Source organism: Oncorhynchus kisutch, linkage group LG25, assembly GCF_002021735.2.
Source record: "Oncorhynchus kisutch isolate 150728-3 linkage group LG25, Okis_V2, whole genome shotgun sequence".
Classification (NCBI taxonomy): Eukaryota; Metazoa; Chordata; class Actinopteri; order Salmoniformes; family Salmonidae; genus Oncorhynchus; species Oncorhynchus kisutch.
Window position 1 is genome coordinate 4,865,739 of NC_034198.2, and position 25,816 is coordinate 4,891,554.

Below are 25,816 nucleotides of genomic sequence, written 5' to 3' on the forward strand. Positions count from 1 at the left end.
TCATTGCTCGCAGAGTCAGGGTATATGCAGCAGTTTGGGCCGCCTGGCTCTTTGCGAACTAATTTGCCAGAATTTTACATAATAATGACATAACATTGAAGGTTGTGCAATGTAACAGGCATATTTAGACTCATAGATGCCACCCGTGAGATAAAATACGTAACGGAATAAATGTTTTGTTTTCGAGGTGATAGTTTCTGGATTTGACCTAAGGCTCGTATTTCTGTGTATTATAGTTAAGTCTATGATTTGATATTTGATAGAGCAGTCTAACTGAGGGGTGGTAGGCAGCAGCAGGCTCGTAATAGTCAAATGTATATGGTTTAGAGAGAAATAGTCGACGCGTTATAATTACTGTAATAACTTGCGGATGAACTTGAAAGGGGTTCCTTCGTTATTTTACCGTTCAAGTCTTCCATAGAGAATGTCTTGATCTACTTCAAATACAGTCTGTGTTTCATGCAGGTTAGGGTGCAGGCTTAAACCACCTCGGCATTTTGACACCCGTGTAAATCTCACTAGGAAAAGGTAACGTTTGTCAACATATTTTCATAAATCCACTCTACAATTTTTTATCTTTGCTTATATTTAGCCAATATTGATCAGAGTTACCTTGTCCTATTGTCACGCCCTGGTCTTAGTATTTTGTATTTTCTTTATTCATTTGGTCAGGCCAGGGTGTGACATGGGTTTATTTTGTGTTGTGTTTTTGTATGGGGGTTTTTCGTAGGTTTTGGGATTGTGGCTTAGTGGGGTTTTCTAGCATAGTCTATGGTTGCCTGAGGCGGTTCTCAATCAGAGGCAGGTGATTCTCATTGTCTCTGATTGGGAACCATATTTAGGCAGCCATATTCTTTGAGTGTTTCGTGGGTGATTGTTCCTGTCGCTGTGTTTGTTGTCACAAGATAGGCTGTATAGGTTTTTACGGTTCTTGTTTTTGTATTATTGTGTTTATTTGTTAATTAAACATGTATCAAAATTGCCACGCTGCATTTTGGTCTGACTCTCTTTCGACGGGAGAAAACCGTAACACCTATGGATATCTACACAGTTATAAAATTGGCAAGGTGGTGTAAGCCTACACGAAACACAGACCTTATTTTAAGTGAATCTAAAAATATCCTATGGAAAAAATGAATGAAGGAACCGCTTTTCAGATTTTGCTAGAAGGTGTCATGGGAATTATGACTCGCACTTTGGTAGTCAATTCTTACCATGCCCATTGTTAAAATAGGATTTCCTGCATATAGAAATTAGTTTTTGTTTTCAACATTCCTCACAGGTAACTTAAACTCAATTTTTATTCAAACAGTTGAGAGTATTTGTCTCCTAAGCAGACTCTTCAGTATCATTGTCACTTCAGAGCTGTGTGTGTGTTTTACAGATGGCAGAGAAAAGCAGAGCACCAGTGTGGGACTATTACATGGAATTGGCACCAGGGAAAGCAAGGTGTCTTATTTGTGATAAAGATGTAAGCATGGGGTCAGCAACGGCTAAATAAAAAAATACCTGTGGAATCACCTTAAGAACACCCAGCCAAAAGCCAATAATATGTATTATATTAAGTTAAAATAAGTGTTCATTGTTCATTCAGTATTGTTGTATTATTGTCATTATTACAAAAAAAGTGTGTATGTATGTATGTATGTATGTATGTATGTATGTATGTATGTGTATATATATATATATATATATATATAAAAAATCGGCCAATTAATCAGTATCTGCTTTTTTGGTCCTCCAATAATCGGTACCGGGGTTGAAAAATCATAATCGGGCGACCTCTACTCTGAACCTTTTAATCTGGATCATCACAGCTAGCTAACCGCAACCCGGGTTGACTACTCCTGGCTAACGTTTCCATCCCGGAGCTAGCACCAACTAGCCTGGGGCTAGTCCATGCTAGACCCATCTCCCGGCTCACTCCTGGGCTACAATATACGGACCCCTTCTACTGCAGGTACGGAGCACGGAACCCCACCGATCCTCTATGACTGGAATACCGACATAACCTGCCCAAGGATTCCAACAGGCCCCTCAGGCGCGATGCCCGCTGAAGGTCCATTCTGCTAACCTGCTAGGCCTGCTAGCTACCTAGAGCTACCTGGACCCTACTAATTCCACGACTGGTCTATCGACGGCACCGCACAAAGAGGCAAAAACAGACTTACCCCTAATGCGACGTCCCCCAAAGGCTAACTTGCTCGAATCGCTGTGGACCCATATGTTCACTTGGCTACGCATGCCTCTCTCTAATATCAATATGCCTCATCCATTACTGTCCTGGTTAGTGATTACTGTCTTATTTCACTGTAGAGCCTCTAGCCCTGCTCAATATGCCTTAACCAACCATGTTGTTCCACCTCCTACATATGCGATGACATCACCTGGTTTTAAACGTCTCTAGAGACGAAATCTCTCTCATCATTACTTAATGCCTAGGTTTACCTCCAATGTACTCACATCCTACCTTGCCTTTGTCTGTACACTATGCCTTAAATCTATGCTATCGTGCCCAGAAACTTTTACTCTCTGTTCCGAACGTGCTAGACGGACAGTTCGTATAGTCTTTAGCCGTACCCTACTTCTCCTCTGTTCCTCTGATGATGTGGAGGTTAATCCAGGTCCTGCAGTGCCTAGCTCCACTCCCACTCCCCAGGTGCTCTCATTTGTTGACTTCTGTAACAGGAAAAGCCTTGGTTTCATGCATGTTAACATTAGAAGCCTACTCCCTAAGTTTGTTTTACTCACTGTTTTAGCACACTCTGCCATCCCGGATGTCTTACCCGTGTCTGAATCCTGGCTTGGGAAAACCACCAAAAACCTTGAAATCTCCATCGCTAATGATAACATTTTCTGTCAAGATAGAACTGCCAAAGGGGGCGGTGTTGAAATCTACTGCAAAGATAGCCTGCAGAGTTCTGTATTACTATCCAAGTCTGTACCCAAACAATTTGAGCTTCTACTTCCAAAAATTTACCTTTCCAGAAACAAGTTTCTCACTGTTGCCGCTTGCTATAGACCTCCCTCTGCCACCAGCTGTGCCCTCAATACCATATGTGAATTGATTGCCCCCCATCTATCTTCTGAGCTCGTGCTACTAGGTGACGTAAACTGGGACATGCTTAACACCCCGGCCATCCTACAATCCAAGCTTGATGCCCTCAATCTCACACAAATGATCAATGAACCTACCAGGTACAACTTCAAATCTGTAAACACGGGCACCCTCATAGATGTCATCCTAACTAACTCGCCCTCCAAATACACCTCTGCTGTTTTCAACCAAGATCTCAGCGATCACTGCCTCATTGCCTGCATCCGTAATGGGTCTGCGACCAAACGACCACCCCTCATCACTGTCAAACGCTCCCTAAAACACTTCTGCGTGCAGGCCTTTCTAATTGACCTGGCCAGGGTATCCTGGAATGACATTGAACTCATCCCGTCAGTAGATGATGCCTGGCTATTCTTTAAAAGTGCCTTCCTCTCACCATTTTAAATTAGCATGCCCCATTCAAAAAATGTTGAACTGGGAATAGATATAGTCCTTGTTTCACTCCAAACCTGTCTGCCCTTGACAAAAACATCCTGTGGCATTCTGCATTAGCATCGAATAGAGAATCACCAGCAGCAAGAGCAACATCATTGATGTATACAGAGAAGAGAGTCGGCCCGAGGCTTGAACCGTCTGGCACACCCATAGAGACTGCTAAATGCAACTTTTCAGGGAAGTTAGGAACAAATATACACAGGCAGTTTGGAAAGCTAAGGCTAGCTTTTTCAAACAGAAATTTGCATCCTGTAGTACTAACTCAAAAAAGTTCTGGGACACTGTAGAGTCCATGGAGAATTAGAGCACCTCCTCCCAGCTGCCCACTGCTCTGAGGCTAGGAAACACTGTCACCACCGATAAATCCCCTATAATTGAGAATTTCAATAAGCATGTCTCTACGGCTGGCCATGCTAGCCACCTGGCTACTCCTACCCCGGTCAACTGCCCGGCACCCTCCACAGCAACCCGCCAAAGCCCCCACCATTTCTCCTTTACCCAAATCCAGATAGCCGATGTTCTGAAAGAGCTGCAAAATCTGGACCCCTACAAATCAGCAGGGCAAGACAATCTGGACCCTCTTTCTAAAATGATCTGCCGAAATTGTTGCAACCCCTATTACTAGCCTGTTCAACCTCTCTTTCGTATCGTCTGAGATTCCCAAAGATTGGAAAGCTGCCACGGTCATCCCCCTCTTCAAAGGGGGTGACACTCTAGACCCAAACTGCTACAGACATATATCTATCCTACCCTGTATTTCTAAGGTCTTCGAAAGCCAAGTGAACAAACAGATCACCGACCATTTCGAATCCCACCATACCTTCACCGCTATGCAATCTGGTTTCAGAGCTGGTCGTGGGTGCACCTCAGCAACGCTCAAGGTCCTAAACGACATCATAACCGCCATCGATAAGAGACAGTACTGTGCAGCCGTATTCATCAACCTGGCCAAGGCTTTTGACTCTTTCAATCACAACATTCTTATTGGCAGACTCGACAGCCTTGGTTTCTCAAATGATTGCCTCGCCTGGTTTACAAACTACTTCTCTGATAGAGTTCAGTGTGTCAAATCGGAGGGCCTGTTGTCCGGACCTCTGGCAGTCTCTATGGGGGTGCCAGAGGGTTCAAGCCTCGGGCCGACTCTCTTCTCTGTATACATTAATGATGTTGCTCTTGCTGCTGGTGATTCTCTGGTACACCTCTATGCAGACGACACCATTCTGTATACTTCAGGCCCCTCTTTTGACACTGTGTTAACTAACCTCCAGACGACCTTCAATGCCATACAACTCTCCTTCCGTGGCCTCCAACTGCTCTTAAGTGCAGGGAAAACTAATTGCCTGCTATTCAACCGATCCCTGCCCGCACCTGCTCGCCCGTCCAGCATCACTACTCTGAACGGCTCTGACTTAGAATATGAGGACAACTATAAATACCTAGGTATCTGGTTAGACTGTAAACTCTCCTTCCAGACTCACATTAAGCATCTCCAATCCAAAATGAAATCTAGAATTGGCTTCCTATATCGTAATAAAGCATCCGTCACTCATGCTGCCAAACATACCCTTGTAAAACTGACAATCCTACCGATCCTCGACCTCGGTGATGTCATCTATAAAATAGCCTCCAACACTCTACTCAACAAACTGGATGCAGTCTATCACAGTGCCATCCGTTGTGTCACCAAAGCCCCATACACTACCGACAAATGCGACCTGCACGCTCTCGTTGGTTGGCCCTCGCTTCATACTCGTCGCCAAACCCACTGGCTACAGGTTATCTACAAGTCTCTGCAAGGTAAAGCCCCGCCTTTTCTCAGCTCACTGGTCACCATAGCAGCACCCACCCGTAGCACGCGCTCCAGCAGGTATATCTCACTGGTCATTTATTTATCTTGCTCCTTTGCATCCCAATATCTTTACTTGCACATTCATCTTCTGCACATCTACCATTCCAGTGTTTAATTGCTATATTGTAATTACTTCGCCACCATGACCTATTTATTGACTTAACTCCCTTATCTTACCTCATTTGCACTCACTGTATATAGACTTTTTGTTTTCTTTTGTTCTACTGTATTATTGACTGTGTTTGTTTATTCCATGTGCAACTCTGTGTTGTTGTATGTGTCGAATGCTATGTTTTATCTTGGCCAGGTCGCAGTTGCAAATGAGAACTTGTTCTCAACTAGCCTACCTGGTGAAATAAAAAAAACATTTTTAAAAAAATGTGGAAAGGCCTGTCTATGTAAGATCCCACAGTTGACAGGGCATGTCAGAGCAAAAGCCAAGTCATGAGGTCAAAGGAATTGTCCGTAGAGCTCCGAGACAGGATTGTGTTGAGGCACAGATCTGGGTAAGGGTAGACAACATTTTCTGCAGCATTGAAGTTCCCCAAGAACACAATGGCCTCCATCATTCTTAAATGGAAGAAGTCTGAAACCACCAAGACTCTCCCTAGGGTGGGCTGCCTGGCCAAATTGAGCAATCGGGACAGAAGGGCCTTGGTCGGGGAGGTGACCAAGAACCCGATGGTCAATCTGACAGAGCTCTAGAGTTCCTCTGTGGAGATGGGAGAACCTTCCAGAAGGACAACCATCTCTGCAGCACTCCACCTATCAGGTCTTTGTGGTAGAGTGGCCAGACGTAAGCCACACCTCAGTCAAAGGCACATGACAGCCCTCCTGAAGTTTGCCAAAAGGCACCTGAAGACTCTCAAACCATGAGAAACATGATTCTTGGCCTGAATGCCAAGTGTCACTTCTGGAGGAAACATGGCACCATCCATACAGTGAAGCATGGTGGTGGCAGAATCATGCTGTTGATATATTTTTTAGCGGCAGGGATTGGAAGACTAGTAAGGATCGATGCAAAGATTAACGGAGCAAAGTACAGAGAGATTCTTGATGAAAACCTGTTGTTTCTCTGACGAAGTCAGGGTGTAGGGTAAATTACAGAATGCTACGAGCCAGGACATATGGGCTGGCCGATTAATAAAGTATTCTGAGAAATAGATTCATTGGGCCAAAACGTAGTACTATTTCTGTCTCTCGTGTTTCAGGAGTGAGTAGACTCTGTCATTATTAATTTCTTAAGCCAGGACATATGGGCCGGCCAATTAGAAAAACATTTGTGGATATTTTAGCTTGACTGAAGTGAGTAATTATCTCTCCATCTCTCGCGTTTCAGTAGTGTGAGTAGAACAAGGTGTATTTCTTCATGTTACCGCACATTCCGGTAAACATCAAGAAAATAACGCCTAAAAAGGTGAACTTGAGACGTCATTAGTAAACCCATTCCCTTGTTAAAGGGGACCACGTTGTGCTTGGAACCATAATTCCTGCACAAGTAAGGTTAGCTTTGCACTAGATGCTAAGCTAACACAGTGAGAGCAGACATTTTTTTCCTTTCTTTGTTCCCAAGGCAACACGCTGTGTTTTGGGAAACTGAAGTCTCGTCCTTTGGACTCCTGCTTGATTTCAGCTTTTTGTGACCAGTGACCCCTGGTGGTGAAGAATCGCCAGTAATTAAAAAATATACATTTCCATGTGACAGCAACCGTATGCTCACGTCTGTTACAACGGGTTACACTTATGATATCCAGCCATTTTCAACTTATTGGATATCGTTGTCCCGTTCAATTTAACAAGGAAGTTAAATTGCCGAACATACCTTTTCAGGTCGATCATTTGGATGAGGTACAAATGTATTTGTTTCAACCAATGAGACATTTTAAACTCCACATTAACCTAGATACAGCGACCCTTTCAGGTTAATTAAAGTAAAAGTCCCAGATAGCCAATACAGGTATGATTAATCACTAACATTGATTAATCAATGTAATTTAATTTTTCAAATTCATTCACATCCAAATCCCACATAACTGATCCAGTATTGATGATTCATTAACGTCTTTAAATAGATTAAACTCGTTTTACCGCTTCCAACGACTCAAAACCCAAACCTTTGAAAAAAAGTAACTTAAAAAAAATTATAATGTGCAAAGAGGGTGTGGTCCTCAGTCCCCCGCTAATTAGTGAACCTTCACCTATAAAAGGATTAATCGCTGACCTCGGCACTGATACAAACCCTAACTATGCCATTAGTGGAAAAACAGCAGAAATTGCGACAAAAGTTCTCCAAAATCAACCATTGGGTGCAGGCCTTGTAAAGGTTCTCTCGAGTTTAGCCCTGATGTATCGCCATCAGAGAAGGGCATCGGTCCAGTACCGCAGTGCACAGCTGTAGCATGAGCAAGAAATGGCTGATGTGAAGGGACAGGTGGAGAGAACAGGGAAACTAATGACAAAAGCAGAAAGGGAAAACGTCCGGCTAGCCGAGGAACTTTTGAAAACGGAACAATTAAAAGTAATTGCACGATGAACGAGCACAAACTCTCCAACAAAATTGTCATCTACAGAAACAACTTGAATTAGCCAAAACTAAATACGATGAAGTACACGCCAAACTAGATAAATCTGACGAGTTATCTATAAACAGGAGCGCACAATTTGATAACATGCATGCAGTTTTGAGAAACATTACTCAAAGCAATAATGTTCTAATCCAAATGCTGCAGACCAAAGACGATCAGTTAATGAACACAATGACGATGTTGGATGGCAGCTCAGCCGAACTCATTGAAGTTGGTGAAGATGGAAATATTGCTTTCTAAGCAAGCTGAGGAAATCTCACCAAAGAATCTCTCACTCTGTACTCAAGACCTCTACCTGCACACCATGACAGATAAGTATGAGGCCAAATGGAGCAAGTGTGACACTCATGTATCTGAAATAAGTACTTTAAGCACCCAAGTGGACTCTGCTATGCAGCAGAATACCACCCTTAGGTACCATCTGGAGGAATTCCAGAACAGTCACGCACTACAGCGTGACTACCCAATCATTCAACCGGAGCTTGGTACACAAATGGGTGAAGACGAAAGAAGGTTTCAGACTTTGCCTTCCTCAGGTGTCCCTCAGTCATCTCCTCTCTGCCATTTGGCACAGAGTAATATGCGGCCAACAAAGCCAAAGCTTGGCTTCTCCTCTTGGCCTTTCAGCCACAATTTCTCCACGGGAAGAAGACAACAATATCCGCCCACTTGGCAGGGAACGCCTTGACAAACTCGGCAAAAGCTTCTACACCTTTGACCCCGTTCCAGGTAAGCTAAACGACACTAGCAGACATATAGGATGCTTTGGATGGCTACCCAAATGCTATGGGTTCTGACAGGCTTTACATGTTGAAGTGAACGTCGATTAGACACATGACAAGGTTAATTCGTCTACAACAGCAACACGTGCAAAATGACTACACTAATCTTGCTATGGCTTTGAAAATAGAATTCAGTGGTTCGGCGACTCGCAAACAAGACAGCTCGCTGCCCAAAACTGTGTCGTGACGTTGCTATCATTAATGCAATGATGGCTATTCATTGAATAATTACATACCACATTCAACTATTATGCAATTAAATTAATCATATAACAGTTAATTAAGTAGTAATCTGGGGCACCACGGGAAAAGTTTATTTAATGAGTTACCATTTCCCAAATGAACTCCAAAATATCAGAATATCTCGATTTACTATCAATCATCCATCAATCATTTGCTCCTATTTCAGTCTCATTCTGAATGTAGTAATATCCTACAAATCTGCACCATCCCTGGTATCCATGATGAATCAGTTTACACATATTGGCTTAATTATTTATTTACTAACTAATGAAATAATCCCACAGAAATACATAAACACACACACAGTATAGTACTGAATATTAACATAATGCAATGAAAAGTCCCTAGTGGGGAAAAAAACGATATGACGGCTGGTTACACAATGTAAGGGGGTGGGGCACGAAAGAATGGGAGGAGGAGAGACAAAGGAATTCAACTATCGTACATACAGTTGAATAACACGCTCATCGTAAATATGGATATTTAGCACCCTAACAACCACTCATTCGTATTTAGAAATGCAACACATATTTACACTTCTATGTCTTTGTCGTCTCTCTCTGTTGAAAACGGCCGATCAGTCTGTGGAGTCAGTCGTCAAAAAGTCTCTGGTTGTGTAAGTCTCTGGTTGTCCAGAGGTCGCCATGTCCTTTGTAGTTGTAGTAGGCTGGTCTCAGAGTATCTGTTAGAAAGGCTCTTCCAGAGGTGTAACACGCTGTGTTTCTGCGGGCCTTGTCCTTCACTCTGTTTGTTTAGAATAAATACCCTAGATATACCTATAGGGGTGAGAGAAAATTGTTCTTTATCTCTTGTCCTAGGCTAACAGTGCATAAACATCTGCAGACTAAATGTTCCTGCATATTCTTCTTCTTCTTCGAGAGAGAAAGAGTTTCAGAGAGTCTTACCATTTTCTGGTATTGTAGTCTCAAACCATTTAGCCATATCCAGCTCGACCTGTACTTCGGCTGGTCTTTAGTTTTAAAACATTTCTCAGCAGTGTAGCCACCGCTTCACGCTGTCTGGTCTGGTAGAGATTTTCTTCTTCTCTGTTGAAAGTTTCTGAGTTTCTAACCATTTCGTACCTTTCAGCTCATGCTGTCGGTCACGCTGGTCTAATGTAGAGTCTAACCATTTCGTACCTTTCAGCTCATGCTGTCGGTCACGCTGGTCTAATGTAGAGTCTAACCATTTTACACGTCCGGCTTACCGTTCGTATACTGGTCTATCGAGAGTCCAACCATTTCAACGTTTGGATGGTCCTTTCTCTGGTCTAATCTACATTTCGTTAGCGGTCCTTTTATGCCCTCGCCTTGGAGGGTGGTTCCATCACATTGTCAAGGTCTGTGCTCACATGGGTGTGGTTACTGACTGTGTAAAACTTTACATGAAAAACAATTATCTAATTTAGAAGGCTAAAATCACATTTCATCTTCTAACAAATAATTTCATATTTAATCATATGAGGTCCAGATGACTGTAGAGTTACCACTATTTGGTTATACCATCCTTAATGATATCCAAAACAACAACTGATCTGACATAATTGTCCTTTAAGTCCCTCCCGACCAATTTCCACATTGTTTGTGTTGGGAATAACCTTTTGATGTTACAGTACTGCAAAGTCTCTCTGGGGTAACAAAGGGATTTTTAACTTCCATTCCTGCAGAGTGGAAGAGAGAGTACCTGCAAGGTATTTATGACCCGGTTGTTAACTTCTTTGGGGTAGGGGGCAGTATTGGGTAGCTTGGATGAAAAACGTGCCCAAATTAAGCTGCCTGCTACTCAGCCGTAAAAGCTAGAATATGCATATAATTAGTACATTTGGATACTGAAAACACTGAAGTTTCTAAAACTGTTTGAATGATGTCTGTGAGTATAACAGAACTCATATGGCAGGCAAAAACCTGAGAAAAAATCCAACCAGGAAGTGGGAAATCTGAGTTTTTCAACTCAGCCCCCATTGAAGATACAGTGGGATATTAGTTATGTTTCACTTCCCAAGGCTTCCACTAGATGTCAACAGTATTTACAAACTGTTTTGAGGATTCTACTCTAAAGGAGGGGCTCATAAGAGCTCTTTGAGTGAGTGGTCTGGCAGAGTGCCACAGCCTCGGTCTGGTGCGCTCATGTGAAAGGTAGCTATGTTCCACTTCATTTGTAGACAAAGGAATTGTCTGGTTGGAACATTAATGAAGTTCTATGTTAAAAACATCCTAAAGATTGATTCCATACTTTGTTTGGCATGTTTCTATGGGGTGTTTTTTAACTTTTCGTCCGACGTGCGGCGCGACCTGAACGCGCTTTTGGATTTGTTTACCAAACGCCCTAACAAAATAAGTTATTTGGACATAACTGGTGGACATTATCGAACAAATCAAACATTTATGGTGGAACTGGGATTCCTGGGAGTGCATTCTGATGAAGATCATCAAAGGTAAGTGAATGCTATTTCTGAGTAATGTTGACTACCCAATATGGCGGGTATCTTTTTGGCTGCTTTGTTGTCTAAAGGCTGTACTCCCGATTATTGCATGGTTTGCTTTCTCCGTGAAGTTTTTTTTTTAAATCTGACACAGCGGTTGCATTAAGGAGAAGTTTATCTAAAGTTCCATGTATAATAGTCATATCTTTATCAATGTTTATTATGAGTATTTCTGTAATTTGATGTGGCTCTCTGCACAATCACCGCATGTTTTAGAACTACTGAACGTAACGCGCCAATGTAAACTCCGTTTTTTTATATAAATATGAACTTTATCAAACAAAACATACATGTATTGTGTAACATGAAGTCCTATGAGTGTCATCTGATGAAGATCATCAAAGGTTAGTGATTCATTTGATCTATATTTCTGCTTTTTGTGACTCCTCTCTTTGGCTGGAAAAATGTCTGTCTTTTTCTGTGGCTTGGTGGTGACCTAACATAATCGTTTGTGGTGCTTTCGTTGTAAATCCTTTTTGAAATCAGACACTGTGGCTGGATTAATGAGAATTTATCTTAAAAATGGTGTAAAATACTTGTATGCTTGAGGAATTTAAATTATGAGATGTTTGTTGTTTTGAATTTGGCGCCCTGCACTTTTACTGGCTGTTGCGGGGGGGGGGGGGGGTTCTGCTAGCCTAGACAGGTTAAGTCATAAAACTCTGGTGGAATAGAGAGGGGGAGATCTGGCTATCTGTCAGCCCTGTGTCGAGCTGATCTGGCACCTATAATCCTCACCCAAAAGGGAAAGTCAAGACTAAGGTCAAACAAGCTCGGAATGAACACCCACAAGCTTACTATCATAGGCTTCGTTCAGCTTACTTTGGCCTACTCACTGAAACAGGAATGGAAGAGCTGATACCATTCAAAACAAATGTTTCTGTCAAACATGTATCCCTGCTTCATTACCTACTTGGGTCCTCAGAACTCAGAGAGATTGCGAGCACAGCTTTTGAGGCATCAAAAGTCTGCAGCACTGCGAGCCCTGGCATCTCAGATTTGAAGTTTGAAAAAGATCACTCACTCCAGTTAGAGGGTGCATTATCAGGTACTGGAGCGTCAACGCACAACAACGGTTTCTACCATGAAACCACGATACCAATGCCCACCACGGTCAAAATAACTGTAAAGTTCGTCGCCAGAGAAACGACTACTGCTACAATTGACCTTTTTATTTTATTTTATTTTATTTCACCTTTATTTAACCAGGTAGGCTAGTTGAGAACAAGTTCTCATTTGCAACTGCCACCTGGCCAATATAAAGCATAGCAGTGTGAGCATACAACAAAGAGTTACACATGGAGTAAACAATTAACAAGTCAATAACACAGTAGAAAACAAAGGGGGGGTCTATATACAATGTGTGCAAAAGGCATGAGGAGGTAGGCAAATAATTACAATTTTGCAGATTAACACTGGAGTGATAAATGATCAGATGGTCATGTACAGGTAGAGATATTGGTGTGCAGAAGAGCAGAAAAGTAAATAAATAAAAACAGTATGGGGATGAGGTAGGTGAAAAGGGTGGGCTATTTACCAATAGACTATGTACAGCTGCAGCGATCGGTTAGCTGCTCAGATAGCTGATGTTTGAAGTTGGTGAGGGAGATAAAAGTCTCCAACTTCAGCGATTTTTGCAATTCGTTCCAGTCACAGGCAGCAGAGTACTGGAACGAAAGGCGGCCAAATGAGGTGTTGGCTTTAGGGATGATCAGTGAGATACACCTGCTGGAGCGCGTGCTACCGATGGGTGTTGCCATCGTGACCAGTGAGCTGAGATAAGGCGGAGCTTTACCTAGCATAGACTTGTAGATGACCTGGAGCCAGTGGGTCTGGCGACGAATATGTAGCGAGGGCCAGCCGACTAGAGCATACAAGTCGCAGTGGTGGGTGGTATAAGGTGCTTTAGTGACAAAACGGATGGCACTGTGATAGACTGCATCCAGTTTGCTGAGTAGAGTGTTGGAAGCCATTTTGTAGATGACATCGCCGAAGTCGAGGATCGGTAGGATAGTCAGTTTTACTAGGGTAAGCTTGGCGGCGTGAGTGAAGGAGGCTTTGTTGCGGAATAGAAAGCCGACTCTTGATTTGATTTTCGATTGGAGATGTTTGATATGAGTCTGGAAGGAGAGTTTGCAGTCTAGCCAGACACCTAGGTACTTATAGACGTCCACATATTCTAGGTCGGAACCATCCAGGGTGGTGATGCTAGTCGGGCATGCAGGTGCAGGCAGCGACCGGTTGAAAAGCATGCATTTGGTTTTACTAGCGTTTAAGAGCAGTTGGAGGCCACGGAAGGAGTGTTGTATGGCATTGAAGCTTGTTTGGAGGTTAGATAGCACAGTGTCCAAAGACGGGCCGAAAGTATATAGAATGGTGTCGTCTGCGTAGAGGTGGATCAGGGAATCGCCCGCAGCAAGAGCAACATCATTGATATACACAGAGAAAAGAGTCGGCCCGAGAATTGAACCCTGTGGCACCCCCATAGAGACTGCCAGAGGACCGGACAGCATGCCCTCCGATTTGACACACTGAACTCTGTCTGCAAAGTAATTGGTGAACCAGGCAAGGCAGTCATCCGAAAAACCGAGGCTACTGAGTCTGCCGATAAGAATATGGTGATTGACAGAGTCGAAAGCCTTGGCAAGGTCGATGAAGACGGCTGCACAGTACTGTCTTTTATCGATGGCGGTTATGATATCGTTTAGTACCTTGAGTGTGGCTGAGGTGCACCCATGACCGGCTCGGAAACCAGATTGCACAGCGGAGAAGGTACGGTGGGATTCGAGATGGTCAGTGACCTGTTTGTTGACTTGGCTTTCGAAGACCTTAGATAGGCAGGGCAGGATGGATATAGGTCTGTAACAGTTTGGGTCCAGGGTGTCTCCCCCTTTGAAGAGGGGGATGACTGCGGCAGCTTTCCAATCCTTGGGGATCTCAGACGAGATGAAAGAGAGGTTGAACAGGCTGGTAATAGGGGTTGCGACAATGGTGGCAGATAGTTTCAGAAATAGAGGGTCCAGATTGTCAAGCCCAGCTGATTTGTACGGGTCCAGGTTTTGCAGCTCTTTCAGAACATCTGCTATCTGGATTTGGGTAAAGGAGAACCTGGAGAGGCTTGGGCGAGGAGCTGCGGGGGGGGCGGAGCTGTTGGCCGAGGTTGAAGTAGCCAGGCGGAAGGCATGGCCAGCCGTTGAGAAATGCTTATTGAAGTTTTCGATAATCATGGATTTATCAGTGGTGACCGTGTTACCTAGCCTCAGTGCAGTGGGCAGCTGGGAGGAGGTGCTCTTGTTCTCCATGGACTTCACAGTGTCCCAGAACTTTTTGGAGTTGGAGCTACAGGATGCAAACTTCTGCCTGAAGAAGCTGGCCTTAGCTTTCCTGACTGACTGCGTGTATTGGTTCCGGACTTCCCTGAACAGTTGCATATCACGGGGACTATTCGATGCTATTGCAGTCCGCCACAGGATGTTTTTGTGCTGGTCGAGGGCAGTCAGGTCTGGAGTGAACCAAGGGCTATATCTGTTCTTAGTTCTGCATTTTTTGAACGGAGCATGCTTATCTAAAATGGTGAGGAAGTTACTTTTAAAGAATGACCAGGCATCCTCAACTGACGGGATGAGGTCAATGTCCTTCCAGGATACCCGGGCCAGGTCGATTAGAAAGGCCTGCTCACAGAAGTGTTTTAGGGAGCGTTTGACAGTGATGAGGGGTGGTCGTTTGACTGCGGCTCCGTAGCGGATACAGGCAATGAGGCAGTGATCGCTGAGATCCTGGTTGAAGACAGCGGAGGTGTATTTGGAGGGCCAGTTGGTCAGGATGACGTCTATGAGGGTGCCCTTGTTTACAGAGTTAGGGTTGTACCTGGTGGGTTCCTTGATGATTTGTGTGAGATTGAGGGCATCTAGCTTAGATTGTAGGACTGGCGGGGTGTTAAGCATATCCCAGTTTAGGTCACCTAACAGAACAAACTCTGAAGCTAGATGGGGGGCGATCAATTCACAAATGGTGTCCAGGGCACAGCTGGGAGCTGAAGGGGGTCGGTAGCAGGTGGCAACCGTGAGAGACTTATTTCTGGAGAGAGTAATTTTCAAAATTAGTAGTTCGAACTGTTTGGGTATGGACCTGGAAAGTATGACATTACTTTGCAGGCTATCTCTGCAGTAAACTGCAACTCCTCCCCCTTTGGCAGTTCTATCTTGACGGAAGATGTTATAGTTGGGTATGGAAATCTCTGAACTTTTGGTGGCCTTCCTGAGCCAGGATTCAGACACAGCAAGGACATCAGGGTTAGCAGAGTGTGCTAAAGCAGTGAGTAAGACAAACTTAGGGAGGAGGCTTCTGATGTTGACATGCATGAAACCAAGGCTTTTTCGATCACAGAAGTTAACAAATGAGGGTGCCTGGGGACATGCAGGGCCTGGGTTTACCTCCACATCACCCGCGGAACAGAGAAGGAGTAGTATGAGGGTGCGGCTAAAGGCTATCAAAACTGGTCGCCTAGAGCGTTGGGGACAGAGAATAAGAGGAGCAGGTTTCTGGGCATGGTAGAATATATTCAGGGCATAATGCGCAGACAGGGGTATGGTGGGGTGCGGGTACAGCGTAGGTAAGCCCAGGCACTGGGTGATGATGAGAGAGGTTGTATCTCTGGACATGCTGGTAGTAATGGGTGAGGTCACCGCATGTGTGGGAGGTGGGACAAAGGAGTTATCAGGGGTATGAAGAGTGGAACTAGGGGCTCCATTGTGAACTAAAACAATGATAACTAACCTGAACAACAGTATACAAGGCATATTGACATTTGAGAGAGACATACAGCGAGGCATACAGTAATCACAGGTGTTGAATTGGGAAAGCTAGCTAAAACAGTAGGTGAGACAACAGCTAATCAACTAGCACAACAACAGCAGGTAAAATGGCGTAGACTAGGCAACGGGGCCAACAGATAAAACAAACAAGCAGAATGGAGTACCGTGATTAATGGACAGTCCAGCGTGCATCAGCTATGTAGCCAAGAGATCAGTGTCCAGGGGGCAGCGGTGGATGGGGCAGGGAAGCTGGACTGGCGAGTGTTATCCAGGTAAAAAAAAACTAACAATGACTAAATAGCTTGTAGCTAGTTAGCTGGTTAGCTTCTGGAGGTTTTTGAGTGTGTTCTAAAAATAAATAAAAAATAATAGCGATTCCGTATCACATTGGGTGAGGCAGGTTTCCGGAAGGTATAAACAAATTAAAAGTCAAAAGAGATAGAAAGTAAATATGGGTCCGGTGGGCGTTTGGGACGTGGCGATTCAGGGGGTTAGCAGGCCTGTGCTAACAAGCTAACAGTTTGTAGGCCCGGGCTAGACAAGGTAGCAGTTAGCGGACCGGAGCTGGACAAGCTAGCAGTTAGCAGGCCGAATTAGCAAGCAGGGAGATAGCGAGGGCTAGAGAGTTAGCCTTTGGGGGACGTCGCGATGGGGTGAGTCTGTTTATTCCTCTTCATGCGGTGACATCGATAGACCGGTCGTGGGCCCGGGTATTGTAGCTCAGGAGTATGCTACGGTGGTAGCGCAGGCCGGGCTAGCTTCAAGCTAAGTGGGTGGAAACGCTAGCCAGGGGTAATCATCCGGGGTTGCGGTTTAGCTAGTTAGCTAGTTGTGAAGATCCAGCGTATTTGGAAGCTTAGGTTATCAAAATGTTTTAAAGGGATAGCTATGTAAAAAAACGGAAAAAAAACGAAAAATAAACGAAATATACAGGGACACGACACGACAGGACGACTTACTGCTACGCCATCTTGGATTGAACAATTGATCAAAATGGTCGCTATGGTCCTGTACCCTACCCACACAAAGTGTCAGAGCACAAGGGTAACAAGGACAACACAGGGTTCAATGACAATCAAAACATAGACCAAAGCTTTCTAGAAGTTCTACCACGTGAAGTACTAAAGCGAGAGACATTTGAGAAAAGAGAAAAAGTGAAGTCAATATGACTAAACGTGGAATTGCTGGACAACAGGGTTAGGGTCAGGGTTACATTAACAATCAAATTACTTCCTGTCACGCCCTGACCCTAGATTGCTTTGTATGTTTCTATTTTTAGTTTGGTCAGGGTGTGATGTGGGTGGGTATTCTATGTTGTAGGTCTAGGTTATTTCTCTATGTGTTTGGCCAGGTATGGTTCTCAATCAGAGGCAGCTGTCTATTGTTGTCTCTGATTGAGAGCCATACTTAGGTAGACTGTTTTCCCATTTTGATTTGTGGGGGATTATTTTCTGTTTCAGTGTTTTCACCATATGGGACTGTTTCGGGTTTTCCTTTATTCTTTTGTTCGCTTGTATTCAGTGTTCAGTTTATTAAAACCTCTTACAGGTACCCCCCTACTTTTTTCAATTTCCGCCTGAAGACATACCCAAATCTAACTGCCTGTAGCTCAGGCTCAGAACCAAGGATATGCATATTCTTGATTTCATTTGAAAGAAAACACTCTGAAGTTTGTGTAAATGTGAATTGAATGTAGGAGAATATAACAAAATAGATCTGGTTTAGATAATACAATGAAAAAAACATAATTTTTTTCATTTTGATTGTTTTATCATCAAATTTTAAATGGAAAAGACAAATCAAACATTCAGATAGGATGATGGGGACAATATCAGTGAAAAACATAAGAGGGCACCAGTACTTGTGCAAAGTTTCAGAATGATAATTTCCAAAATGACTGTGCTACATGTCATGAAGTCACCCAGGTGTCCCACACAAGTAGCCCAAATGTACCCAAGTGGCCAAATTGGTGAAGTTATACATTTTGAATGGAATAACTATATACAAAATACTAAAATGGTATTCTAACACCCCCCCCCCCCCCCCCCCCCCCCAAAAAAAAAAAAAGAATAACACTTTCAATATTTGGAAGACCCTCAGTCCTCTGCACAATATTGTGCTGCTGATGCCAGGTGCCATAGCAGTCTCTTTCTGCTGTAAAGCAGAGGGTCACCAAACATGTGGTGCAGGTGATGGGGGACTTCATTTAGCAAAGAACACAGCGACGCCTCCATGCTTTGCCCCTTTGGCCCTGAGGCACATCCATGCCTGCAGAAATAAATTTGGGCAGATGAACATCACTTGTGGCAGGAGCTGGATGAACCAGTTTCAGTGGAGTCAGGAGACACTTTGGCACTAGGGGCTCCCATTCGGAGTCAGTGTCACTGTGAAAGAAAATGTTCAGTTAGAATAGTTTCACTAAACACAACTCAATGAGGGCCTACCTGGAAACAGTCCTGGTGGACTGCTTAATTAACCTGTGATGCACTAATTGATTTGGGCTTGACAATGTCGCTCATCTCTCAAACGTTGTTCAATGATCTCAAAAGGGCTTTGAAGCCAGCTAAATGTTGGTTAAAATGGAATGATGCGACACTACACTTCAAGGTGTCACTCAGACTACCTCGCCTCTCACATTGAGAGTCATGCTGAAACTACACTTCCAGGACGTATCGCTTGTTCACCCTGTGTATGTTACCAGCCTCAAACCTGAACCCCTGCTACTCGGAGCAGACTTGATGGATCGGTAAAAACAACCAGGTATGGTCACAGGTCACAGTGCCGTCTCCACTGACCACACTGTCTGCTCCTAACGCTAGCTGCAATGCAGTCATCCACGAAGGGTATCTGTCGACAGCACACCTTGGGGAAAAAGACGTTTCAAATCCTCTTGAAGCGGAATCTGACCAAAGGAGATATTACGATATCTCGTCACATTTAATCCTGACTGACATTCAAACCTGACTGACCCTTATTTTCATGGTTTCGAGCCAGCAGTCTCTGTGAATGAGCAACTTCCTTCCTCCTTGGAGTCGTGCAATACTGTAGCTGAGATGACCTTCTCTTGTCCTTCAGACACTTCCGCAAGCACTGCGGCCGTCTTAGGAATAAAAGCATCCACGTGCAAAGTGTACTCTGCTTCCGATTATATATTTTCCACTTTGAAGAGGACTGAAACCCCTCAAAATGTAACTAACAGCGTCAGTCCCGCAACTGACCTGATGACCCCCACTGGTGAAACACGATATCACAGACATATGTCCTCGTCTCACTTCGCAGGTACTGGAACAGCTGCCACACGCGGACACTGTGGTGACTGACAAACACCAGGAGATTTGGTTGAAAGGTTATAGTTCTAATAACAACGCGGCTGCTGACAACTCGTACAAAGGGTCCGAACTTTTCGGTTGTGCCTCGGACACCAACACCAACAGCTGTTGGGGGGGGTCCCGAGACACAAAGGGGGGGAATACTAGCCCAGAACCATGATGAGCCTCGTCGAGGCTGGTGGGGGGGGGGGGGGGGGGGGGGTGAGACTACAGTGTTGTACGTAGGCCGCCAGAGCAGGAAACAAATCTAGTTGTAAACTTCCCCATGAGAACAGAGAGGAGCGGACAGGGCCCTCGACGGGGATAACCTTAGAACACATCTGAGATATCCCTTAGGTATACCACACTGATCGTAAAATAAGTCCTGTGGACTTTCCACCTCCAAAACAAATGGTAACAATAATCATCTATAATAAAACTAGTAAAATGCTCTAATCATGTGTCCGGGTAGGATAACATTTCAGAATAAATCGGTAGGATAACTGGTCCCCTTGAGTACCAGTACCAATGCCAGCAGTCAGTCCAGACACAATCACTAAGAAGGTTAGAGACCTCACAATTCAAATTGATATTGATAGATAAGAGCGACAGAGGAGTTAGTAGTCACTCAGATTGCAACACGTGGAAGGGAATCTCCAGAACACTCATCTGATGGTTAACACACATGCCACTAATAAATAGAACCCTCCAAACAGGATAAAAGTTATTAGAAGTCATGAACAATGATCACACTGCATACGACTGGTTCAGTGCTTAGAGAGTACTTCCGTCGTGAGGTTAGCTCCTCTGTGGATAACATAGCTATGAAATAGACTCCATCATACCTATCGCCACTACAATGGTGTAAGACACAGTGACTCGTAGTAAACCAACTACAGGCCCCCTTAACATATGTCTCGAGTTCGGCATCAATTCTTACTGACCTCCAGGCTTTGACATGAAAATGATCTGATGACGTCAGACTCATTCTGAACAGGTTGCAACCTACTTCATTCCCTTGGCATGTGCGCTTGTTTAAGCCTAAACGCACATGTACAAAGGAACATTTAATGAGGATTTATGCTAGGATCACTTAAGGGTCCGAGCAACATACCAGCCTTAGTAAAGTTGAAGATTTACCCTGAGGCCTTTGACTCTACAGCTACCGTACTCACAAGTTTCTCCCCAGAGGTCCATAGGTCATCCCTGTAGACTGTCCGAAGCTGGTGCCTTACAGCTGTAGACTTATCATGTAGTTATCAACTGAGGCTAGTGCCCTAAAGCGACACACCGCTAAGTAGTAATGCCGTAGATATGACATTAGACACAATGCCATGATAGGGTAATTTTGGCAAGACCGTGGACGTATATAGAATACAGTCCCATTAGATGATTAAGGTGGGGTAACTAGGTTTTGTATATATATATTTTTTTTTTGTATATTTTTTTGACACATAGGAAGTAAACTCAGCAAAAAAAAGAAACGTCCCTTTTTCAGGACCCTGTCTTTCAAAGATAATTCGTAAAAATCCAAATAACTTCACAGATCTTCATTGTAAAGGGTTTAAACACTGTTTCCCATGCTTGTTCAATGAACCATAAACAATTAATGAACACGCACATGTGGAACGGTCGTTAAGACACTAACAGCTTACAGACGGTAGGGAATTAAGGTCACAGTTATGAAAACTTGGGACACTAAAGAGGCCTTTCTACTGACTCTGATAAACACCAAAATAAAGATGGCCAGGGTCCCTGCTCATCTGCGTGAACGTGCCTTCGGCATGCTGCAAGGAGGCATGAGGACAGCAGTTGTGGCCAGGGCAATAAATTGTGATGTCTGTACTGTGAGACTCCTAAGACAGAGCTAATTGGAGACAGGACGGACAGCTGATCATCCTCGCACCTTTCTAGCCTGTCAATCTACAGTTCCTGTAGAAAGTATTCATACCCCTTGACTTTTTCCACATTTTGTTGTGTTACAAAATGGAATTAAAATTGAATTAATTGTAATTTTCTGTCAAAAATCTACACAAAATACTCTAATATCAAAGTGGAAGACATTTTATTATATTATTAATACAAGTTCTCAATGGGATTAAGGTCTGGGGAGTTTCCTGGCCTTGGACCCAAAATATCGACGTTTTGTTCCCCGAGCCACTAAGTCATCACTTTTGCATTATGGCAAGGTGCTCCATCATGCTGGAAAAGGCATTGTTCGTCACCAAACTGTTCCTGGATGGTTAGGAGAAGTTGCTCTCGGAGGATGTGTTGGTACCATTCTTTATTCATGGCTCTGTTCTTAGGCAAAATTGTGAGTGAGCCCACTCCCTTGGCTGAGAAGCTACCCCACACATGAATGGTCTCAGGATGCTTTACTGTTGGCATGACACAAGACTGATGGTAGCGCTCACCTTGTCTTCTCCGGACAAGCTATTTTCCGGATGCCCCAAACAATCGGAAAGGGGATTCATCAGAGAAAATGACTTTACCCCAGTCCTCAGCAGTCCAATCCCTGTATCTTTTGCAGAATATCAGTCTGTCCCTGATGTTTTTCCTGGAGAGAAGTGGCTTCTTTGCTGCCCTTCTTGACACGAGGCCATCCTCCAAAAGCCTTTGCCTCACTGTGCGTGCAGATGCACACACACCTGCCTATTGCCATTCCTGAGCAAGATCTGTACTGGTGGTGCCCGATCCCGCAGCTGAATCATCTTTAGGAGACGGTCCTGGCGCTTGCTGGACTTTCTTGGGCGCCCTGAAGCCTTCTTCACAACAATTGAACCGCTCTCCTTGAAGTTCTTGATGATCCGATAAATGGTTGATTTAGGTGCAATCTTACTGGCAGAAATATCCTTGCCTGTGAAGTCCTTTTTGTGCAAAGCAATCATGGTGGCACGTGTTTCCTTGCAGGTAACCATGATTGACAGAGGAAGAACAATGATTCTAAACACCACCCTCCTTTTGAAGCTTCCAGTCTGTTATTTGAACTCAATCAACATGACAGAGTGATCTCCAGCCTTATCCTCATCAGCACTCACACCTGTGTTAACGAGAGAATCACTGACATGATGTCAGCTGGTCATTTTGTGGCAGGGCTGAAATGCAGTGGAACAGTTTTTTGGGTATTCAGTTCATTTGCATGGCAAAGAGGGACTTGCAATTAATTGCAATTCATCTGATCACTCTTCATAACATTCTGGAGTATATGCAAATTGCCATCATACAAACTGAGGCAGCAGACTTTGTGAAAATTAATATTTGCGTCACCATTAATATTCTCCAAACTTTTGGCCACGACTGTATATTTGGCCTTGTGTTTTATGTTATAGTACTGCTGAAAAGGGAATTTGTCTCCCAGTGTCAATTGGAACATTTATTTCACCTCCAGGAAAGCAGACTGAACCAGATTTTCCTCTAGCATTTTGCCTGTTCTTAGCTCTATTCCGTTTCTTTTTATCCTAAAAAAAACTCCTGTAGTCCTTGCCGATGACAAGCATACCCATAACATGAAGCAGCCACCACCATTCTTGAAAATATGAAGAGTGGCACTCAGTTGTGTTGTATATGCCCCAAATATAACGCTTTCTATTATGGACAAAAGTACATTTATTTTCCATATTTTTTGCAGTATTACAATATTTGTATTCTGTACAAGCTTCCTTCTATTCACTCTGTAATTTACACTGAGTGCAGAAAACATGAATAACACCTTCCTAATATTGAGTCACACCCCCTTTTATCCCCAGAACAGCCTCAATTCATCAGGACATGGACTCTACAAGGTGTTGAAAGACTGCTTCCCAAGATTGCTGGATGTCCTTCATGTAGTGGATCATTGTTGATACACACAGGAAACTGTTGAGCGTGAAAAACCCAGCAGTGTTGCCGCTCTTGACACACTCTTGACACACTCAAGCGTGAAATTCACTGCTCAACTTACAGTAGGGACCTTATAGATAATTGTATGTGTGCGGTACAGAGATGGGGTAGTCTTTTAAAAAGCATGTTAAACACTATTATTGCACACAGAGTGAGTCCATGCAACTTATTATGTGACGTGTTAAGCACATGTTTACTCCTGTGCTTATTTAGGCTTGCTATAACAGTTGAATACTTATTGACTCAAGACATTTTAGCTTTTCATTTTTTATTCATTTGTAAATATTTCTAAAAACATAATTCCACTTCAACATTATGGTTTTGTTGTGTGGAGATCAGTGGAACAAGATCTTAATTTATTCCATTTGAAATCTAGGCTGTAAATCTGGGCATTTCAATGAGATGTTACACACAGATGTCTCAGATTCAGTGGGGCGTGACTCCTCTACTCCTCTTTCCTCTGTGATGTTTCATGCTGTGTTCCTACATAAGATCCTCCTTCATACCTAGCAGTTAAGTGCAATGTTGGGTGACTCAGCTCTCTGCTAGGTTCTGCTCAAATTGCTCCCAAACTGTGTAAATCTGGAAAAGGGGGTGTGAATACTTTCTGAATACACAGTATGGGTAACAGGGTTGGCGAGTTATTCTCAACCCACTCAGTTTTCCACCACAAAACACCAGAAAATGGCCAAAAATAGCAGAATCAGCTCACCTGCTTTTACAATCTGATTTGACTATTTAGTTCACATATCAGGTTTGACCTTAAAATGAGGGGCAGATGTATGTGAAACACTAATCACATTAAATAAATTATAATCTTCAGAAAGGACTTTATCAAAGCAGAATAAATGGCTTTACAATTATGGTGACAACTTGAAGAAATCTTGGATTTTTAGCAAGTCTTTAATCATATTAAGATATTCATTGAATTCTCCATGTGGTCTATATTAAAGGGCACTTCATTTAATATAAAATACAATATTGGTACACTATCTTTAGTTCAAAAGTGGCATTAAGTTTGTGGAACGATCCACCCACTAGAGAAGCCTTGCCTGAAGGGCACGCACCAAGGGCAGTGAGGGCTGATAACAGACAGATCCTTCCAGCCAGCCAGATTGATAAGTCTGAGTTTGACATTACTGCTCCAATAGACACATCATTAAGTCACATTAGTAGAGTGGAGACTTGCAGGGCCCCGTGTGATAAACTCTCTCTCTCTCTCTCTCTCTCTCTCTCTCTCTCTCTCTCTCTCTCTCTCTCTCTCTCTCTCTCTCTCTCTCTCTCTCTCTCTCTCTCTCTCTCTCTCTCTCTCTCTCTCTCTCTCTCTCTCTCTCTCTCTCTCTCTCTCTCTCTCTCTCTCTCTCTCTCTCTCTCTCTCTCTCTCTCTCTCTCTCTCTCTCTCTCTCTCTCTCTCTCTCTCTCTCTCTCTCTCTCTCTCTCTCTCTCTCTCTCTCTCTCTCTCATTTTAATGTTTTACCTCTCTTTATCCCTCCGTCACTGTCTTCTATGGTTCCCTCCATCCCGCTCCCTTTCGTTTTAGCTGTGTTTCTCTCTGTTATGTGGAAATATGCTGGAGTACAGGTCACTCTTCCAGCCTCATTCATCAGAGAAGAAGGTTAAAACAACCCCCTTTCTCTCTCTCACACCTTCTCTCTTTCTCTCACCTCCCCCAAGGTTAAAACCTGTCTACAGTTAACACCTTGGACCTCTACCTCTCACACTTTCTCGCTCTCTCAAATACACACACACGCACACACACCCACGCACACACAGGGCCGGCCCTAGCCTTTTGGGGGCCCTAACTTATTCTACTATTCTAACGCTCAACAGTAAGCTGAGACCCCGGCTAAGTTCATAAAAAAAGGAGTCCCTAAGTGACCACTTATGTCGCTTAAGCGTGGAGCCACACACGTACACACACATACCTTTCTCACCCCTCTCTCTCGCTCTCTCTGTCTCTCTCTCGCTCTCTGTCACGATGAGGCCAAGCCACTTACCAGACTCTGAGTTGGCTGATGCCACAGGCATTTTGGAAATCTGGTACTCCCAAATCCTCTTCTCCGAATCTTGTAAGGTCAACTGGAGAGAGAATGTGAGGGGAGGAAAGAAGGAGAAGTACATATTTTTGACCAGTTATTGACCAGTTATCAATACAAAATATCCCAAAAACACCAAACAAGAGGTGAAAAGAGGGAGGGAGGGAGGGAGGGAGGGAGGGAGGGAGGAAAAGAGGGAGAGAAAGAGAGAAGGAAGGAAGTGAGGGTGGGAGCTCACAAGGGGGAGGGAGACTGAGGGAGATTCTCTCACTCATGCTATTTGTG

The 25,816-nt window shown here is 43.8% G+C and overlaps 1 protein-coding gene across 1 annotated transcript in view; it reads right to left on the minus strand.

Annotated features, from left to right (window-relative positions):
- LOC109875699 (MAGUK p55 subfamily member 2-like) overlaps nucleotides 1-25,816 on the minus strand; it is a 95,318-nt gene that overhangs the window by 51,694 nt on the left and 17,808 nt on the right. The window contains exon 2 of the mRNA XM_020468120.2: nucleotides 25,493-25,574. Within this exon, the coding sequence (XP_020323709.1) occupies nucleotides 25,493-25,523 (31 nt within the window). The 5' untranslated portion in view covers nucleotides 25,524-25,574. The remainder of the gene's footprint in view (nucleotides 1-25,492; nucleotides 25,575-25,816) is intronic.